The sequence below is a fragment of the Centruroides vittatus genome, unplaced genomic scaffold (genome assembly GCF_030686945.1).
Source record: "Centruroides vittatus isolate TY-2023 unplaced genomic scaffold, ASM3068694v2 contig_918, whole genome shotgun sequence".
Classification (NCBI taxonomy): Eukaryota; Metazoa; Arthropoda; class Arachnida; order Scorpiones; family Buthidae; genus Centruroides; species Centruroides vittatus.
In genome coordinates this window covers 880284-903180 of record NW_027122605.1, presented here as the reverse complement: position 1 = coordinate 903180, position 22897 = coordinate 880284, and the positions used below count along the sequence as shown (strand labels likewise).

Below are 22897 nucleotides of genomic sequence, written 5' to 3'. Positions count from 1 at the left end.
GCCAAACTTCTAGGTTTACAGGAAGGCGGCGCTGAACGTCCGACGTACACGTTTTCGCGTTGAAAACTTCGGCCTCAACCTCGCTATTATGTAAGAGAGTAATACCTAACGTGGACTTACATAGGATAGAACGGCTCTAAGACTCAACATCTGAATTCATAAAATTCGAGTCGAATGTTTGGTGATGAATCAATACTTATACATTTATTTTTATAATTTTCAAGATTAATTAGGTAATTTATAGCTGTATTAGACCTATTTCAAGTGACGAGTGAGTATTAATGCTCAATTTAGCCATGTCAAGTTTAAATTACCGGTAACTTTTCCCCCGTATAAACTGTAAATTTGAAAAGGTAGAAACTAGAGGTTTAATCGATATATCAAATATAAAAAAAAGAAGAACCTCTTTAAGTGATCCAGCAACAAACAAGGTCCGACACGTTTTGAATTTGCTGCTACTAGTTTGGAGATCTGTTGTCTATTTATTTGGTTCATAGAAAATTCAGGACTGCAATTTTTAATTATATTTTTTAAATTTATTTAATTTAAAATATATGCTCGCCACCTCAAATTACAACCCTTCTCCTGTACATTATAATTTTTCATTAGCAATAGAGTCGTGTCGGTCCATCTATCTACCTTTCTGGGAAAATTTTTTGAATTGAAATAACGTAAATTTCGGTTTGTATCAGAAATTCTTATGTAGTTAATCGAGACCTTCTGCTCCTAATCTTTCCATATCTTGTCTCTGCTTTCATCTATCTAACTCTGTTCTCGAGTTTAAGGAAGGACAGACAAGGTATTTATAGGTCCAGTTTTTCAAATTCCAGCTCAACAATTGTTAAAGAACATCGTTCATAAACACTGTCAACACTTCCAACGTAGAAAATCAATTTTACTGCATGTCCTGTCCTCCTCCGAGGTACGCATACTGATGATCCTACACACCTCGAAGACACTGCTGATCCTGGGGAAAAATGTGATTAATGCTATTAAAAAATCTTGCAACGAGTTGCGTATCTTGCAAACAAATTTAAATTGTACGTGGCGCCATCTGTTATTATATCTTATTAAAACTAACTTTAATATTATTAATTATCACACAATAGCAAAATGCTTAATTTTCGGGTAGAGACGAGTTTTACAAAAAAACACTTGTAAATTCTAACAACGAGTAAATTCGTCATTACGTGCACCCCTCTCGAGATATTACATAGAACCCACTTCTCTCTCCATTCCCTCGACCTTCAACCACCAAAATTTAACAGCATTAATGCCTTTTATACACAAGCTACCATGCCAAATTTCGTTTCTTAATCATTATCCAATCCTAAGATATTAAACGAAATATGTGACATATCCACTCATTTACCCACACGTGCATATCCATGAAATTTTTCTCTGTTATTTTACGTTTTGGGTTCAGGGGCTCAAAACATGAAGATTTACAAAAGAAAACCAGTCTAAACAGAAAAAATTTTTCGAAACGGAACGGTTTTCTATGTTTAAAAAGAACCTGTTCAAAACGGAAACTTGCCAAACGGGAAAAAAATAATCTATGCCATGAGATTTCGGTTTACGCAGGTTTTACTGTATATTTTATTCGGTCTACGAAAAAAGAATTATGAAAGGAATGTTGGTACGATTTATCGTTTGAATCGAATATATACAATTGATATTTTTTTTTATGCAGCCGCAACATCAATGTTATCATTTAGACGGCCGGACGGCCGAGCGGTCAAGGTGGCAGCCTACCGCTCTGGGGGACCCGGAATCGAATCCGAACGGGTCGAATAATCCCAGGAATTTTTCGGGGAGGTGGTCCGTTCGGATATGTCGGGCCCCGTCCCTCACCACCCGGTCGCCCCATTGTGGGCCTGGCCGAACCCATAATGGGCCGTCTATAAGAGGCCCTCTTAGTGCCCACAGGGCGGAAAGAGTTAAAAAAAATGTTATCATTTAAAACTATAATTCACAACCACAACGCACTTTTCGTATAAAAAATTATATCACATAGGCCTACAGGCGTACAATGCACATCTAACAATTAAGATTGAATTGGCAACAAGACTGTGGTAAACATCGATTTATTTGCAATGTTTCGATGTGTCAATTAAATCAGAGTCGATGCATCTAGAGCGAAAAATGTCGATGTATCGCACTGCACTAGCTGTGTCAATAATCGATATATCAAACCGAAACTAATGATTGTTTTATTGACATTCTGAAATCTTGAAACCAAATTTTTCTCGCTGAAATCTCCCGAATGGCCGGAAATGTCAGCAAATGAAATTTGATCGAGTGTGGACTCTTGTTGTTATTTGTATACACCAACGCGACTCATGGATAATCTGCTAAGAAGATGGTTTCCGGGAGGACTTTCTATAGGAAACTGGTCCCTATTTAATTGTTACGTGAAGAAAACACGGAAAACTCCACGTAGCCAGCCCGTTAGCGAGCGCGAACCAACTACCAGTATTCAGTGCTTTTATTAGGTTCTCTAGTTATTCCTTCATACAGCATAAATTGAAATACTTTAATTACGATTATCCGATATAATACTCTCGGGAAATATAATTCAAAGGAGTTTGAGTTTGGATTGAATTCTCGGAAATTTTTCCTTTAAATCTGATCTAAATATGGCAGATTGTTGTTTCCTTTGGCTACATCTTTGTGAGGACCAATTCCGAAATTCTTTCTGCTTCCATAGGTCAGAAAGAATACACAAAAATCTAATTCCTACACTTTACACGATATTGATTAAAATGTTTGGGTAAAATTAATAAAAAGACGATACTGAAAATACAGGTAACCCCGTATAACACGGCACTTCAATAGCACGGATTCATTCTAACACGGTTCGAGAATTGGGAACATCCCCCGTATAACACGGTGCTTTTATAGAACGGGTTCACTCTAACACGGTTCGGGAATTAGGTAAAACTCTCGTACAGCATGAAATGTATTAAAAACTGTTACCAGTTGATAATTCTCATGCTGAGATCATCATATGGGATGAATAATCTCTGGTAAAATATTTACTTAAATAAGTATTTTACCCATAAAAAATCTACTATATAAGGCTGAAAAACTGGATTCTGTCACTGTATGCCAAAAAATGGCCACTAGGGGCGCTCCAACAATTATTTAAATTAATTTAAATTAACAATATAAATTATTTTATATATATTTTATATTTTTACAGTATAATATTCAGTATATTATTATTTTTATTTGTAATTTTGTATGCCCCGATGCCTGCATCGGCCTTTTGTGAACCATAAATCCGATTTAAAGAAGGATTTAACAGCATGTTTTTTTAATTTTTGGAACCTAACCCCCTTTTCGCACTAGTTCTTTGTTTCATATAACACGGATTTGCATAACACGGCAATTTTTTGGAATGTAACTCCCGTGTTATACGGTGGTTACCTGTATGACCTTTATCGAAGATGCGAACCTCTAGGAAATTTCAAATATATTTTAAAGAAAATTTTATTTATTTTTTTATATTTCAATTGTTAAGATAATAATAACTTATTATTAATATTTAATCTGTTTGCAAATTCCGATTATTTATCACTTTCATAATTATCTTTGGCATAATCAAAATTTTGAGTGCAGAGGGCGCTAGTTATATAGAGGAGAACGTGGTCTTTTTGTAAGGAAATTCAGAGTTTTTGAAAAAAGTAAGTTTCGCATAAAAATTTTCATATATTCAATGTGTAAAGCTGACTTAATATCATCCTTAAAGCTTCTTATTTTAAAAGAGCATATATGTAATTCTATAATTCTATGTAAGTACCCATATGCTGCGCACGTGAAAAGTATAGTTGATGAAATTGTTGTGTTAGGGTGAAAATCAGATTAAAAGATTTTAATACATTAGATTCAACTTCATTTCTACGTAAGAAATTAAATTATATGGTTACATTTGATGCTTATTATTGTGTAAATATTTATCCTTAAAATATATTGTACATAAAAACCAAAGTTACGTAAAGTCTGTTTCCGTTTCAGTAACACTTGTCACGATAGAAGTTAGAAGTCACTTTTAGACAATTGATGTTTATCTTCTATCCTATATCATATCAATATATATATACACACACATACACTAAGGTGACCAGACTCCTGATTTTTAACAATTTGTCCCATGTCCTGTGGCGTTTTAAAAAAGTCTCGAGTTTTGGAAAGATAGTTAATGTTACCTATGATAGCGAACATGGCAGCTCGTCTCTGAAACAGTGGGGACGCACGTACTAACCTAACCTAACCTATTCTAATGATTTGGTTAGCAATAATTATGGTAATTTATTAGAATAGGTTAGGTTAGTACATGTGTCCCACTGTTTCAGAGTTTGCTACCATAGGTAACATTAACCGGAAAGATTAAGTTTTTGTCAATTATGTGTCATAGACTTATATCTTACGTTTAAGATTCGTAAAGATCATTTTGTATCAGTATCAAGGTGTGTGTGAACATCAAAAATAAAGAATGCTGTGCTGACAAAAACCTTTTGTGTTTGTGGCAAAGACTGACAGAAAATGGTTTGGGGTGCGCAGCTGTCACAACAGAGCAGCACATGTTCACAGGCTGTCCAAACGAGCAAACATTTTGTTAGTCGCATGTTACGTGGCGCAGAGCTCTCATCTGTCGCCGCCTTAGAAAGCTAGCGACTAGCAAGAGTAAGCACGTTGATTTCTGTCATTCTATTGCTAGCGGTTGGGCTGGGGTTACGACAGTATTATAAAATAAAAAATTACAATAATAAAGTGACACTCAAGGCAAATTCAGAGGAAAAGTAATACAAGTTAGTATTATTATTTTAGAAAGAAATACAGAAGGATTAAAATAATTGTTAAAATATAAAAATTAACCATCTGTAATAGTATAAGTTAGTTAGAAGAACAAGGTTCAGTAGACCCATGGTAATCTGACAAACGTTTTGCAAAGCAGTGTCAGATGATCGAATTTGTTGGATTATAGAGTACTGCCACCAACCCCTTGTAGTCCGGAACTTTTTTGAAAAGAGTACCTTGTAATCTGACAAATTACATACTTATAAAAATGGTAAGATCAAATCTATATGTACTACATAATATATGATATGAGACTTAGTGAATTAAACAACACTATAGATAGCATAGGGTTTATTATAAAATTAACGTCATTAATGCTATAGCACTTGCAAAAAAAATAATAACTAAACATATTGATGTCAATCAATTACATACAACATATATAAATATTTCCAAGGTACATACTATATATAATCTTAATTTGAAAATGGATAAACAAATTAATTTATGGTGCATGCAAATATTCATCAATTTTCTTTTGTTTTACATTGGCCTTGCCGACATGCCTTGTCTCTCAGTCTCCTCAGAAGTAAAAGTTTGTTGTACGATGCATATTCTCTTCAGCCTACTGCATACTGAGCTGCATATATGCATGTCAGATTATAGGAGGTGCCAGATTACCACGGGTCTACTGTATAATAAATCGTACAGATTTCATGAATCACGTCAAAAAGTTCTATAGTAACTGCTTAGATTATTTAGAAGGGTGGACGGTACATTACAATGATATTTTCATTCGGTTATATTAAAACAAGAACTTAATTGGAAAGATGTGCAAAAATCATTTAATCATATTAGTCAACATTTTCCAGATAGTAATATTTCTGAAAATGATCTTTTAAATGGAGTATCATTATTAAAAATATGTATTGATAAGGAAAAGGTTAAATCTTGGGCATCAGCAAAAATCTCAACAGAGAACAAATGGTTAGAAATATTTTATCATTTGAAACAAACTATGTTCCATACAATAATGCCTTAAAAATTGGAATATGCGCTGTCCTTACCGGGAACTAATGCCGCGACTGAACACATTTTTTCTACCATAAATAAAGTGTGGACATCTGATAAATCAGACTTTGAAAGCCATATTATGTGTGAAATATAATTTAACAAATTCTTGTGAAAAATTTCATCACATTTTAAAGGACAGCAATCTACTAAAAAAATTCACTCAAATGAGAACTATGCAAAAGAATAAAGAGTTTTTAAAGATTTATAATAGTATATATCAGACATGAGCAAATGCGGCTCTTGCTGAAAGTGTTAATTTCTGTTTTTTATCATTATTTTTACAATTTTATTTTTATAATTTTGTGAAAATATGTTTATTAAAAAAATTTAATATTTGTTTTATATTATATTTATATTATATAATAAAATCGTGCGCCTTATCATACTATCTGTCGCAACAGTACAGAGCTGCGGCTCCCATGCATTTTGCAAAATCTACATTTTGCTCCCACTGAACTCTTGCTTGCCCACCTCTGGTATATATATTTATTATATTTGTAAATTCAACTTGTTAAAATTTAAAAAAATATAATACAATGCAATTTTTGCATTCTTTGATGATAAAATTTTGTTGCTCTAGAACAATTTTTTTCAACAAGGAAACCACTCCCCCTGTCAATTTTGTCCCACTTCACCAATGTTAAAATCTGGTCACCTTAACATACACACATACATTAGAGATCTATAAATTGATTTAATGCTTTCTGAATTGGCATTAAATCAGTTTTATGGGAGAGTGGAGTCCAAATGCATTTTACAAGAATCTGATGATGCATTAAAAAATTTTGTGCACAAATGGACAATTTGTTTGAAATAAATTATGTGAATTTCTAATGAAAATTGGCAAATGAAAACAAGAAATAAGCTTATTTGAATTGTTAAACACAAGATCGTGTTATTAACTCAATCACTTGGCTTTTGACTCCACCTTTATTAAAGGTGGAGTCAAAAGCCAAGTGATTGAGTTAATAACACGATCTTGTGTTTAACAATTCGAATAAGCAATCTAGCACAACACAGTTTCTCTACGACTAAGAAATAAGCTATTCATTAGGTAATTATGATTATACAGTAGATATTAGGATTGAACCTGAAAAAGTTGTTTTGTTTTTCCTATCACTGTAAATGTTGAGTGATTATGATGATTTTTCGAAATTGTTATAAGTTTTCCATTTATAAATGAAATGTTTTAATAACTATATAATAATTTAAAGATGTTTAAATTCTAAAGTGCAATATGTATCAGGAATGTCCAGAAAATAAGTACTGTTTGTGAAAATTGAAAAAATACTTTGCTTTCAAGGCATACCTTTATCTCACATGTTACTATACAACAACACCTACTTTTTGGCATAATCACTGGACAAACATTTTTTGTAGCATTGCACAAGCTTTTTCATTTCCTTTGCAAAGAAGCTTGTTGCCTATGGATTAAACTAGCCCTGCATGGTAACCTTCACAGTGTCATTGTTATCAAATCTCTTTCCTGCTAAATTTTCTTCAGCTGAAGAAACTTGTGAAAGTCTGTAGTTGCAAGACCATGCCTTATGGTGAATGCTTGGAACATTTGCCAGCCAAATCTTTACAGATGTTGTCACTTTATACCAGCAGTATGGTGCCACATATTGTTGTGCAACAGAATGACTCAGATGTGAGATCTCTTTTTTTGTTCTGAATGGTTTCTTCAGTTTTTGTAGGATTTCACAGTAGGCAGTTGCATATATGATTTGGGCTCTGGACATGAACTGAATCACGATGTTTGTCCCAAAAAACTACACATGAGCTTTCTGGCAGACATGGTACTGCATTCTAGTCATTGTCTCTTGTCTTTGACAGAGTGTCTATGTCATAAGCTGGTCACTGATTGGCTAAACATTTGTTTACATCTTGAGAGTTCATCACTTCTTCCCAGACACAATTCTGGATGTCTTTTCTCTCAAAGATTTCTCTCTCAGAGACAAGTGGATAGTTAAGTTTGTCTATAACCTCAATTTTGATATATCCAATATGGATGACTGAAACTTTGATAATTGTATGTTATACATCATTCTTGGAATTTGACAAGATATACAGTAGAGACTCGTTAATCGGAACTCCGGTAATCGGAACGATTTTCATTCGGACTGTGTTGTGCTGAATTGAACGTTTTTGATACTAGATTTACTTCTAAAGTATAATTTTCATGTTTTTATATTCTTCAATATATTTATTTTGTTTGTACAAAATGAAGAAATAATTTTTAACGATACGACAGCCTTGATTATTATTATAAAAATTTTCGTTAGGCTTAAAATCGACGAAATTTCAACACGAAGCGACACACAACGGAGAAAAATTCAACACAAAGCGACATGCAATGGAGAAAAATTTGAACATCAAACAGATTAATGCATTTTTTCGTACATAATCAGTAATCGGAACAAATCACTAATCTGAACAACCCCAGTCCTCAATTGATTCCGATTTTCGGTTCTCTACTGTACTTACAAAGAAGAGGTGTGCCTATGGACAGTCCCACTTCAGCAATACTTTGTGAACTGGTAGTGTGACAATTGGAAAACAACATTCTGCCCAAATTCCAACACCTCATCATCTTATAGCTGAATATGTTGATAACATCATCTTGTGGCAGAGAAAGCCAAACCTGTAGCAGTTTTTAAAAGCGATCAATAAGAACCCCTATGGATTTCTCCTACAAAATTAGACCAAGAGAGTGAAACAGCAGTAAACTTTTTGGGCATTTCCATCTCTTGCAAATATGGAGAAATTTGGACCAAGGTATACAGGAAATCATGTTTTCAACCTATTTTAATTCCATATAACTCTGTTGATCTCTGGCACATCAAATTCGCAGCCTTTAGATCCTTGATAAGAATGGCATATATTCATTGTACCAGCATCCAGGACACTGTAATGGAGCTGAATTACATCTTAAAAATCACAGAACAACAGGGTTATCTGATAAAAATAATACAGAAATTGATCGCAACCTTTCAAACATCAAAACGTCAACATGCATTGGTAGACCAGAAACGAAGAGTGGTTTTAAATTATATCCCATCTTTAAGAAAGATACATAGCATCCTGATAATTGACCAACATTTCAAATCAAAACTGGTCTACGTGGTTGCCCACTATGTGTAATTTACAACGCTGACTCAAGGAACATAAGTACACAATTGATAAAATTTCAATAATATGATGCTGGCAGTTTACTTGCAACATTGAGACATACAAGTACAATGGGAGCAGGCAACCATCATCAGACCCACATCTAATATACACACTATGGGATATCTAGAAAAATTGGAAATTTAAAGCTCACAAAAAATCCAGATGCATCAACCCTAGAGATGCAGACAACTTGTCTATCGCATGGCGGTCTGTTTATGAAATTTAATTTTATTAAGGGATATTTATTTATTTATTTTAGAATTCTTGTTCTCATTTTTAAATTTTTGAATTCAAGTTCCAGTTTTCTAATGTTCTAATGTAACTGAAGAAGGTCAGTGAAGCTGATTGAAAACATTATTATTTTATTAAATTTAATTGCTGGATTTTTTAAACGTGTGATTATTATTCCCGGGATCCCGGCTGTTTTTTTTACCCCGGGAAATTTTTCTCATCCCGGGAAATCCCGCAATTTTTTTAAAAGTTCACTTTTTTCTTATTTTGTGTTAAGATTGAAGAAATTTTACAAATAGAAAGTATAATTAACTCATAAACTGTCAGAATGCCGGAATGCATTTATATTTATTAATTTAAGCCTGCTTATTAGTTTTTTTGTTAATATGTCTCAAAAATAAATAATTGTTGAACTGCGGGCTTTGTAGTAATCCTCAATTGATACGTTCTGAAGTGATTCCAATAGAGGTTTTAAAAATTTGTATATATATATATATTTACAGAAATTTTGCGAAAAACAATTCCTTACTACCACCTGCAGTGAATTATCTGGCAGAGTGAGAGCTCTGTATTCTCGCGATTATTATGAGCACAATTGCAATTGAATAAAATAATGTGGAACGTTTAACCTTTACCATAATACTACACATTCTATCTTTTTCTTTTTTTTTCTAATTTTTTTTTATTTGTGAATTTTCTACGTAATTCAAAAGTATTTTTAATACATATTTTACACATCATTATTAATACGATTTTGGAGGTTGTAGAACACTTAAATTACTTTAAAAAATGAAAAATAATGATATCATTCGATTTCAAGATATTTTTTATATTTTAAAAATAATTTATTATATCCCGGGAAACAGTTCACTTTTATCCCGGAATCCCGGGACAAGCAAAAGACCGGGAAATAAGAAACCCTAATTTTTATGGATTGACTGTATGCTACTTGCACTATATAATCATATTAGAGAACATGCTCTTTCTCAGGAAAGACTGTTTTACATTTCACTCAGGAATGCCAGTAACTCCATCTTTTTCAATGATTGTACATTACTGTATTTTACGGACTATAAGACGCTACAGACTATAAGATGCACCTTAAATTTTATAGGTATTTTTTTTAAAAAATTGCTTAAGACGCTACGGACTATAAGACGCACCTGAATTTTGGAGGCAATTTTTCGAAGAAAAAAGTGCGTCTTATAGTCTGTAAAATACGGTAATTACTTTAACCATTGAATATGCTATTAACCCTGTTATTTCAAGTCATCTGTCTCAAAATATTTTTCAAAATATTAACATCTAATTTCTTTTAAAGTAAGTATGTATCTAATGCTTTTCCAACTCAGTTATTAAAATTTCTATTTATTGAGAGATAACATTAGCCAAGATATTTAACTTTACAATCCATAAAAACCTTACAAGATAAAGTAAAAACATATATTTATTAAAGCCACATGTCTTATTTGAATCTTGTGCTTACTTTACTATGTGTTCTATAATTCTTCTTTATTTTCAAAAATTTTACGAGTTTGTTGGTTAAAATTCCATATTGTGTTGTCCATGCAGATAGATAACCTAAACATGTATAATCAGCCTAGTAGAATTGTAATGTCAACTGCAATGACACAATCATTACAAATGACCAGAATTGCCTTTGTCTCCAAAAGACAAGATTGATATCTTGTGTTGACATTGTTCATCTCTTAAAGAAGAAACGAATGAATAGTGACAAAAATACAGCCCATTGTCTGCTTGAACTTTTTCTGTGGTGGCAACATACTGATTCACTATGGCAAGAATTGCTGTTTATTCTCTGGTATTATATAGGAAACCCAAGTTTCATCTTCTGTCAAAATATGAGCCAAAAACTTGTTGCCATTTATCTGCTAGTGTTTCAAAAATGTCAGTGCAGCTTCTGTGCATTGCAGTTCGTTGGCATCTGTCAACTTATTTGGCAACCACCTTGCACAGATCTTGTGATAATGCAAATGCTCTGTGATGATTTCATGGAGTAGAGATTGAGAAATTTCAGAAAATGGGTGGAGGTCAGAAATCTTGAATTTTCTGTTTTCTTGAATCTTTCTGTTTACCTACTCCAGAAAGTTAGAAGTGATTAGAGGAATGTCTGCTCCATTTGTCACTGTGCATGCTGGTTCTTCCTGATTTAAACATTCTTCATCATTTTTTTACCATTACGCTTGTCATTACTTTTTCATCATAAAAATGACAAACCTCTTAATAAATTTTAACTGACAAAGGATTTTGACTTGCAGGAATTTTCTGCTTTGGACCTATACATCATTGTTAATGTTGTGACTCATCACTGGTGCCACTTGTACAGCTGCTATGTGCAAACAATACTCACTTTCTAGACATGCCTTGTAGAATGATAGGATACTGTTGGATTTTTTAGAATTTTCAAATTAAATGAAATGTTTGCAGGTTGCATGTTTGCAATATGTTTATGTGTTATTTAACATATATTATTATAAAAATTAATATAAAAATAACTTAAAATTAAAGTAAAATTTGTTTATTTTTGGTTGTGTATCCCTATTTTACTCTGTTAAAATGACCTCATTTGACGCTGTTTCATTTAGCTCTTTGTCGTCTAGAAACACATTCCCTGTGTTACGCGGGGTCATACTCTACTTAAAAAGTTGAGATGTTTAAATTTTCCTATAGTATATCCAGCTTTTGTAATTGCCAAAATTACACTTGATAACTCTCTGGCTTCCTATTACTGTTAGGTGGTATTGAGGATTGGATAGATAAGGTATTGAAATTTCTATTTCTATATCTCTACCATATTTGAAAAGAAAAGCCAAAAATTTTTTGATGTCTGTTACCTAGGATTCGGTTTTAGTTTTTATTTGTTTTTTTAATTTTTTTAATTATACCCTCCCTATTAGGCTCCACCAACCTTTGTAGAGTTTCATGCAGCGATAGGGATTCTTATGATCTATTAGGAAAGTCGGGGATATATAAAATTATTCTCAAAAACTCCTTGAATATTAGCACTTACTATATTGAAGCTACTTCAAGGATACTTGCTTACCAAATAGCAGAACATGAAATGTAAAAGTGTTGTGTTATGCTGATAGAGTGAAAATGGAAAAATGCTGAAGCTAATATTACTAGAGAAGAATTATAGCAATTTGGGAGAAATTGTAATAATTTGTTTATAACACAACCACTCACAACTGGGTAAATTTGATAAAATCTACTACTAATGTCAATAAGTTATTAATTATTTTATTGTCTTGTAAATGAAAAACTCTCTTCCTGATTTTAAGTCAGTCAGATTACAATGTTGTTATTTTATTGTACTGGGAAGAATCTTTCCTTTAATGTTTAATTAACAACGAGTTTCGTTAGATTTGATTAATTTTATATTTTAGTCACAGTTTAACTGCATGCTGGAAATCCATAAGTTACCGGCATGCCGTCATTCCACAAAAATACAGTAAAAACAAATTTGCATTTTATATCTAAAAAAATAGGAATTTTTTCAAATTGTCATTCAGTATAGTGAATTATAATAATATATGTAGCTAAATAATATACATTAAAATAACTATGTATTAAAGAATACAAAAATTATTCTTTTATTTATTTAGATTTATTTTTCAGTTTTAGAGTCAATTTAAAAGGTCAAAATGAGTCGATTTTTTGCTACGGGATCAGAATCTGAGTCCGAATCGTCATCGTCTGAAGAAGAACAGGCACAGTCAAAGACAACAGGAATAACTTCGTAAGTTAATTATCTTTTTCTAAAAACATAAAACATACTTAAACTGTTTTAACAAAAATACCATTTGGACTTGGTACCATATTTAAAACAAGAAAAATACTAAATTCAGGAAACCAAAACAGATCTTCTACTCAAAATTTATTTGAGATATTGAGAATATCTCAAATAAATCAGTATTTATTTGAGATATTCTCAAATAAATACTGATAAAAATCTACAAATAAATACTAAACAAATTTTTGTTATGAATATCTCAAATAAATCAGTATTTATTTGAGATATTCATAACAAAAATTTATGAAATTAAATAAATATTTTGAAAGTGAAATTCTATGATTATAATAAATGTGAAAAAATAAGCAATAATAATTTATAATAATTTTATTTTCAGCGCATTTACGTTTAGTGATGAAGAAGAAGAAACTAAGAGAGTTGTACGAAGTGCAAGGGAAAAGAGGTAAGAATTAATTTTATTTGAAGTTATATTTAAATTCACAGATTTGTAGTTTTATGGATTATTAACATTAAAAAATTTCAGGTATGAAGAATTGGTGGATATTATTAAGCAAGTAAAAAATCATAAGAAAATTAAAGATATGAGCAAGCTGCTGACAAGTAAGAGAAATTAATTTATAGTAAATATTTGAATTTATTGATAAAAATAGATAATTGAAATTTATTTTAGGTTTTGAAAATTTAAGTCGAGCTTTCATGAAAGCTAAACCAGTTATAGATAAAGAAGAAGGTGGAATGACTCCAAAGTTTTACATTCGTTGCCTTGTGGAATTAGAAGATTTTATTAACAATGTAGGCATTTTTGATTATTATTATAAAGGAGAATATTTATTGATAAAATTTGAAGGGCCAATTCTCTAGTCACACAAAGAATAAAGTAATACAAATAATTTCAATTTTGTTAAGATTTTTATTAATGCTGAGTGATGTGTAGCCATTTTTTAAAATCTGATAATGGATTTTGCATTATCTGATTACAGATTACTACTCTAAGCCAGGACCAGATTTCTAAATAGACATAATAGGCTTGGGCTTAGAGTGGCGGACTTTGAGAAGTGGCAAAATTGGCAAGCTACAAAGTAGTGTAAGAATTGCAAAAAAAAATTCCAAATATAACATTTTATTAAGTTGTCTAAATAAATAATGATAACAATTTAAATGATTTAATTACATCAGTAGCTTTGACCACTTATAATATAAACATATGCCAATATACCAGAGGTACATTACAAGAATTCCATGCATAGAAGTACCACATAAATGTCTTTATTTCATGATGATCTTTACACATTCTGTCCTTATGGTGGAGTCTGCTTTCCCTGCCTCAATATGTAAAAATGGTTGTAAAATATTCCCAAGCTTTGGCACAATCATATAAAAATTAATTTACAATTAAACATTAACTAAAATAATTAATTAAAAAGGCGTGAACGATAAATATTACATTTACAAAAATTCCAATGCATAGAAGTACCACATAAGTGTTTTTTTATTTATTTCGTGACAGCCTTTACATACTTAGAACAAACAGTCCTTAAGGCGAAGTAGACCTTTCATATAAAATTAATTTACAATAAATTTTATATGAAATTGTGCCAAAGCTTGGGAATATTTTACAACTGTTTTTACATATTGAGGCATGGAAAGCAGCCTATAAAGAAAGGTCGACTCCTCTGTAAGGACTGTTTGTTCCTGAAGTATGTAAAGGATGTCATGAAATAAAAAAAAAAACACTTATGTGGTACTTCTACGCATTGGAACTTTTGTAATGCAATATTTATTGTTCTGGCCTTTTTAATTAGAACTGCTGTTTAATAAAATGCTTCATTTTCATACATAAAAAGGTTTACTAAATTTGATAATTTCGTAAACTAATCATCATACATAATCATACTTAATTTCACTTTCATATAATGTTCTGTAATTAAAGTTCAAGTTAGTATTATAAGCATTTATATTTAGTCTACATCAGAAAAGGAAGCATTATTGAAATTTCTAACCTGTGTCCACAGTGGAGAAAGGGTGAAATCCAGCTCTGCTTTAAATATTTATTGAAATTGATACCTATTGAAAATTTATGGTTTTTCTAATGTAATAATACTTAACCAAATGTATTAAATAGTTCTAAAATATAAGAAAATAAAATTATTGAGGAAAAAAGTTTAGTTTACAACTATTTCAATATCGGTTTATCTATCTTTTATTTTCCAAACTAATTTTAAAACAATTTGAAAAAGTTAAAGTCAAACTTAGTTTGTATGTTAATGAAATAATAGTCTAATATAATTTTTAAAAATTTAAATATTAAAGAATATATATTTTTAAAGAAAAATAATAATTTCATTGAAAGAAAATCAATAAAAAAAAAGTTGATTTTTGAATGCATAAAAGTATAATAGGATGAAAATAAATGTTAATTTTTTTTTCCCTAAGTGTTGGGAAGATAGAGAAGGAAGAAAAAATATGTCAAAAAATAATTCAAAATCATTGGCCACTCTTCGTCAGAAATTGAGAAAATATAATAAGGATTTTGAATCTGAAATTGCAAATTATAGAGAAAATCCTGATGTTGAAGATGAAGAAAAAGATGAAGAAGAAGATATGGGTAATTATGTTTTTAATTATTAAAATTATATTTTATGTTTGAGTAAAACAAATAGTTAATCATGCAACTCAACTTTTTTATTATACTAATTAAATAAATTGAATTAGATATGTAAGAAAAAACAACTAAATTAAATATATTTTTTTTCCAAGAACGACAACAAAAAAACAGCGTTTCTCTGAAAATTATAATTATTTGAAAAATTTTTAATGTTTTTAAAATAATTTCTTAAAATGCTGTATTGATTGCTATTTAAAGTTTTTGTTTTTTAAATCTATTTTTATTATAGTTCTGTAATTTAAATTACTAACATATTAATTAATTTAATTTCTCAATAGCTTTTTATGTTATTAATTAAAACAAATTAATATAAGATAGTACAGATGTGGTTTAGTATTTATAACAATATAATAATAGAGTTGCATGATTAACTATTTGTTTTACAGCAATCATAAAATTTTATTAACAAGTATAATACAGAAAAATTATTCATGTTAGAAACATTTTTGTCATAAGTGTTTTGAGGAGAAAAGGAACTTTATTCTTTACAAAAGTTTCTATTTGAGCCATTCACGGGGCACAAATCAATTAACTTTATTAATAAATCCTTGATATAATTGTTATTATTTTACATTTTTCACATAACTAATTTTTTATGTATAAAATATATAAAAATAAATTCTACAATGTTTATTTAAATTTAAAGTTTAAAAGGAATTTTAAGAAATTATGTATATTATTAATTTCTCTATTTTTTGTTTTGTGGAGTTAATCAATTTGGCAAGTGAGTAGCTCATTTATGAACACAAAATATCTTCATTAATAATGCTCAAAGGTGCTCTAATGTTCAGCCAAATTACAGTGGGTGCAACAACCTAATGCCTTAAAGTAAAGCTCAGAGTCTTTTTCTGTGATGATGCTTGTTTTCTGATTCATTATCATGGTGACATTGCTTCATCTAAAACTTCCTGTAATGTTCACTTTATTCACATGTTGAGTCTTACTGTCAAATCTGGTTCCAGTATCCTTATGCCACAACTTTCAAAATTTTGCTTTATTTAGATGTTTTCTCTGAACTTTACTTTTCACTCTGATTCCACCAGTTTTTTTTTATTTTTAATGGAATTATGATTTTATAGACTTTATTTTTTCACTTTGATATTTTTCTTAATTATTCTTAAACAATAATTGAATTTTTGAGATATTTAAATTTTATGTTAAATAAAAAAAAGTCATTCTTTATTTTAATAGGATCTGATGATGAAATTCAAGATGAAGACTTCATTAAAAAACCAATTATAAAGGAAGAGAAAGAAGAAGTAAAATCTAAATTTATTAAAGGATCAGATGATGAGGTGGTTAATGTAGTTCTAATTTATGCTTCTAATTCAGTTTGTTATTTAAATTGTTTATGTATACCATGTTTTTTGATTCTAATGCACTATTGAATCTAACATGCACCTGATTTTTGAGATGTCAAAACCTGAAAAAAGTTTGTTTGCAAATGTAATGCACGCCTCATATCATTGAATATACAGACATAGAAAGTTGGCATTTAAACAGTAATAATCACATTTCTTGAGAATAGTCTATTTTCAGGTTTAGTGCTTCACAATGTTCATGTTTTTGAATACATTCATTTATTCAAAATCATTATCCATTATCAGGTACAGAGGATCTGTGGACCAATATAAAATTACAATCAAAATTACTGTATGATCAACATTTTAACAGTGGAAATTTATGTTCATAAGCACAAGTATTAAATTTATCAGATACATAGAATTGCACTGAAATATCTATATACATGTTCTTCTGCATAGTGGCTAGCTCTCTACTTAGACACTGCTTTATAGATTTGTCTGCTGGACATTGTTCATTTGGCTTGTTGTAATTCACCAAATAATTCCAAAACCAAAATTAAAACTGAAGCAATAGGAGGGACATATACCATGTCTATGCTAGCAAATTGGTCTAATCCATGCAAATTACCTAGAAAAGTGAGGAACAAATAATGCAAATGAGGCTGCATCAAGTTGACTGTGTGTCTGATTCTAATGTGTACCCCAATTTTTGAGATCAGATTAGTCCAAAAAAGTTACCGTATATTTCTGCAGATAAGACATCCTTCAGATAAAACGAGGTATAAATTTTCGTCAAAGTTTTATAGTTTCAGCATATATCTGTCCTATAAGACGACCCCCAAACTATCAATGGCCTACGAATTTAGTTTAGATCAGCGATCATCATCTGAACAATAATACTGTATAGCGTATATGGAATTATGTCCTATTCGTACTTTTCTGAATGAACAAATTTTATTTTCTGCCTTGCTATTGTTGCAAACGTTTGCACTGATTTGGGCATTCGGGTAATGACCTTGACTATTCACAAAAATGTCATATGGGTTATTCTATTTTGTGGACATGCCCTACTCTCTATTAGTAAATAATTATGGTTTGTCCGTTTTTTTATAATGGTTTTAATTTATATAAATTTCAATCTAATTTTTTTGTATCTGTCCTATAAGACGACCCCGAATTTTGGAGGCCTTTTCTTATGATTCAACTATCGTCTTATCCGTGGAAATATACGGTATGCATTAGAATCAAGAAATCATCATACAACATACATGCTATGCTAACTAATTAACAGAAATTTTTGTTTTACTATTTTAACTGAAATTTTCATAATTATGTGAAAGAAAATGCAAATACAGTATTATTTGATATGGTCATTTGTGTGAATTACATTTGCCATATACTCTTGATATATTGCAAATGTAATTCACAATTTTAGATATTTGTATTGTGATATCAAATTTAATTAATTGATATATTTAGGATTATTTGATGGTACAGTTGATTTTTATAAATTTTATATTTTGATGATTTCCATATATTTTCAATTAGATTGAAAAATGACTGTTTCAAAAATTTTATATTATCATCATGAATAATCAAATGAGAAAAACAACAGAAAATTATTTGGCCACAGATTTATTAGAGTGAGATCTAATCTGTATATTCTTTAGGATTCTTTGATTATGTCAATTGCTTCTCCTTTATGATAACTAATGACAGGAATCCTGCATGCAGATTTAATTAAATTGATTCCTAGTTATGCACTTTTGCATATGAAAATCATTCCTCCTAAAAATTTACACTTTCTGTTTTACATATTTTTTTTATTTTTACTGAAAACTTCAATTTAATACATAGAATTTTCTTTTATATGAAGGCAAAATCTTTATCCACATTATTCCAAATACAGTAATTTTGCTAAATTGCTGCCATCTTTTCAATATTATCATACTTATAAAGTTTTTCTAGATTTGGATTCTTAGAGACAGTAGAGAGCAGCTTCTCTTTTACAAATCCATTTAGGGAGTTTAAAGCTCTAGAAAATATTCCACTTCTTCTGTTAAATTTTTTTTTTCAAGTTCCCTAATATATTCAACAAGGCATTTGACTGAGTGGACTGGGTACTGGTGGGCTCAGGTGTCTTGAAACATAATGCTGAGAAGCACATATGTATTATTAAAAATACTAAAAGCACAATAACTCTACATTGATATTGGTTTTTAAAAGAAATAGGGGCACTGCAAGAAACGATTTATCAAGTTGGGGGTGCCACTATTAGAAAAAGGTTGAAAAACATATAATATTTTAATTGGAGATGCGTGTGTCATGATTATGAATGATGTTTTTCCTATAAGATAATCATTTTCAAGAAAATATGAATAAACCTACAAAAGAAAAATATTTTTTGTATTGTTAACATTTATTACTATTTAAATGATAAATTTCAAGAGCAAATATAAAACAATATAATAAATTTCTCACAATAATCTTTTATTACATTTTCTATTTAGGAATCTGATGATGATTCAATGGAGTGGGGTACTTCATCAGAAGAGGAAAGTTCTTTATCTAGTGATGATGAAAAATATGCTGGAAATCTTGCTGCAAAGTTTTTGAAAAAGTATTTAATATTTTTTAAATTTTATATTTTAAAATGTTTACTTGAAAATTACAGTGAAATTTTTAATTTTGTTAAAAAAAAACTTTAAGTTTAATTATAAAATACAGTTGATCAAATTTAAAATTTATGTTCTTTGAAAAAGTGAGCATTTTCATTTTCACAGAAATTAAATTATGTAGAAATGATAATTCTATAAAAATGAAAATATTATAAGAGTTATGATAAAGCTAGTAATATTTTGTAGATTATTATTATTGACTTTTTAATTATAATTTAAAAATATAGCATTTATTTTTAGGTTTTTTTTTGTGTTTTTATGTAATTTAGAACAGCTGATGATCAAAAAGAAATGAAGAAACGAGAGAAAAAGAGAGACAAAGAAAGAAAAGAAAGAAAACGTGAAGATGATGATGATGATGAAGGTAAATGGGAAGAAGTGAAAGGAGGTGTTCCTTTAATTATGGTATGTTAGTTTTAAAATTTTATTTTTAAAGTATGAGATATTAACAAATATATCTAATTTATAGAAGTAAAATTTTTTGTTCTTTTTAATTCAAATATATCGCCCATAATATTAATAATAATAAAAAAAAGGATAACTATTATTATAAAATATTATTGAAATTAAATCAGTATGAAAATAGTATTTAATTAAACATTATATTAAAAAAACAATAATTATATAAATAGCATGAAATAATTGAAATTATTCTTCAATGTATCTTTCTTAAAGGAAATATTAAAGAAACTATTAATTGTTACATTAAATTTACAAAAAAAACAATCATTTTCTAATGATTTAAAATTTTACTACACATTGTCATATACACATATTGTATACATGTTACAGACTTTACCTGATTGTTATATCCAGATATTTATTGATCTATAAATAATTTCTAAATAAATAAAATTATAATAAATGTTGAAACTTTTAGTTTCAATTATAACCTCTATTTTTGGTTTAATATTCATAATCATTTTTTTTCTATGTATATTATTGAAAATTTTCTGTTGTTTATCTTTCAAAGCAGTCCACTTCAACTTTTTTTGTTTTCTGTCCAATTATATCTTGAATTATGCATTTTATTTTTAAGATTTTGGCTCTAGAATGTCTAGTTTACCTTTTGATATCTTCAAACTAGTCCATATAATATAATATGCTATGGAATGCTGTTCTATTTATAAAGATACTTAGGCCATCTAAGATGCTGCTGTAATGTAGATGACATATGATTATCTAACATATCTAAATAGATCTTGATAATTATGATTTTGTTTAAAATAACCAATAATATAAGATAAAATTATGAAAAACAGACCGAGAATATCAGATTTCTTTCATAAAATTTTATTGTTAGGATAGTCTTTAGAGTGGCTAGATAACATATTTGAAACAAAAACTGATTTACCATTTTAAAGCACAGTTTTCCATTAATCTATAGAGTAATGGAAAGCTTTTGTACCTTCATAAAGATAGATATAATTAACATTGGTTAGAATAATTAGTTTCTTATAAATGATAAATTTCTACAATAATTCAATATACTGTATATTATTTGTTATATATTAATATATCATTATTTTTCAGGATATTTCTCTAGTATTTTAATAAATTTTTAAAGAATAATATGCAATTTATGATAAAATATATTATTTTTCTTTAATAATTTTTTCTACAGGAAAAACCAAAAATGTTTGCAAAAGATGCTGAAATTAATCATCAGGTAGTTTTAAAAAAGCTTACTGAAATTCTTGCTGCTAGAGGGAAAAAAGGAACTGATCGTAGTGAACAAATAGATTTACTTAATGAATTGATGGATACTGTTAAAGCTCATGCTCTGGGCCCAGCAATGGAAGTAAAAATCATGTTTGCTATTATTTCTGCTATATATGATTATAATCCAAATATTGCAACTTGTATGAAAATAGAAATGTGGCAGAAGTAAGTTTACTGAATAAAATAGTTTATAATGTATCAAGTAAAAGTAAAACTTTGAAAGTTCATTTAAAATTTAAACTTTCAGATGTTTGGAATTCATAAATAAATTACTTGACATATTAATTGCTAATCCTTCAATAAATGTTGGAGAACACATTTCTGAGGATTCTGAAGTGTTTTCATCAGTACCTTATCGTGTGAGAGGATGTATACTTACAATGATTGAAAGAATGGATGAAGAATTTACAAAAATGCTTCAGGTAATTAAACTAAAATATAAGTATTTTATAAGATATATTAAAATTATATATGTATATATACAGTCGACTCCACATAAGTCGACACCCCAAAGAGAAGTGGAAATGTGTCGAGTTATCCAATGTGACGATTAAAGCGAAGTTGGAAAAAACACCCACAAAACTACAATTAATAAAATTCAGTAGTGCGTTATACAGTAGTATAGGCTTACAATAGATTGTGTCCTCCATTTACAATTACTCTGTAAATGAAAAACTGAAAAACTTGTTTAGTGTTGTTTGTTTTGAGCACTTAACTGTCTCAACTTTCTTTTTCAACAATCACGAATGCCTTTAAAACATCGTCTTCGCAATTGTCAATTATTGGCAGGTAACGTCTAAGGATTCTTAATGCCTCTGGCATGAGAAAATGCAAAATTGGATTCTGGTGTGACGTTGATGTAGATTGTATATTTTCTTTTTGTTTATCTGTTATTATTTTATACATAAAAATACATAAAATGTTAAGACATTTTTATTAATATGTATATATATATATTAATAATAATAATATATTATTATATTATTAAATATATTAATTATATATTAATAAATAAATCGAGTCCCCCTCCTGAAAAAAAAAAAGTTTGCACCACACGTGCGGAGTAAATTCATTTTTTCAGGAGGGGTGACGACAGTCGGAGTGTGGGACAGCAAAAGTATGTTGACTTATTCAGTGGTGACGAGTTAAACGGTGTCGAGTAAACCGGAGTTTTTTAACATTAATGCCTATGGAAGTCGGCCAGGACCACAGAAAACTGACTACTTAACTGATGGTGTCGAGTTATCTGGGTGTCAACTTATGCAGACTCAACTATATATTGTATATTATTTAAGAACATTATTTAAACTATTATTGTACCATTTGGTACCAAATAAGTTGCACAAGATATTGATTCCATGCAAATACTTTAACTAGAAAAAATATATTAGTGCCAGAAAGTGAAGAAAAGTAAATAGTACAATGAGACTAAGAAGAAACTTAACCCTTCTGGGATTGCCTGGCATCTCAC

At 29.6% G+C, this 22897-nt stretch overlaps 1 protein-coding gene across 2 annotated transcripts in view; it reads left to right on the top strand.

Moving 5' to 3' along the window:
* Positions 1–3638: 3638 nt before the first annotated feature.
* Positions 3639–22897, top strand: part of eIF3c (eukaryotic translation initiation factor 3 subunit c) — a 41946-nt gene continuing 22687 nt past the window's right edge. For both annotated transcript variants that reach the window (XM_067281394.1, XM_067281393.1), the window contains exons 1-11: positions 3639–3689; positions 12922–13042; positions 13434–13499; positions 13581–13657; positions 13728–13849; positions 15491–15662; positions 16914–17017; positions 19537–19646; positions 19974–20109; positions 21329–21591; positions 21674–21848. In XM_067281394.1, the coding sequence (XP_067137495.1) occupies positions 12948–13042; positions 13434–13499; positions 13581–13657; positions 13728–13849; positions 15491–15662; positions 16914–17017; positions 19537–19646; positions 19974–20109; positions 21329–21591; positions 21674–21848 (1320 nt within the window). In that variant the 5' untranslated portion in view covers positions 3639–3689; positions 12922–12947. The remainder of the gene's footprint in view (positions 3690–12921; positions 13043–13433; positions 13500–13580; positions 13658–13727; positions 13850–15490; positions 15663–16913; positions 17018–19536; positions 19647–19973; positions 20110–21328; positions 21592–21673; positions 21849–22897) is intronic.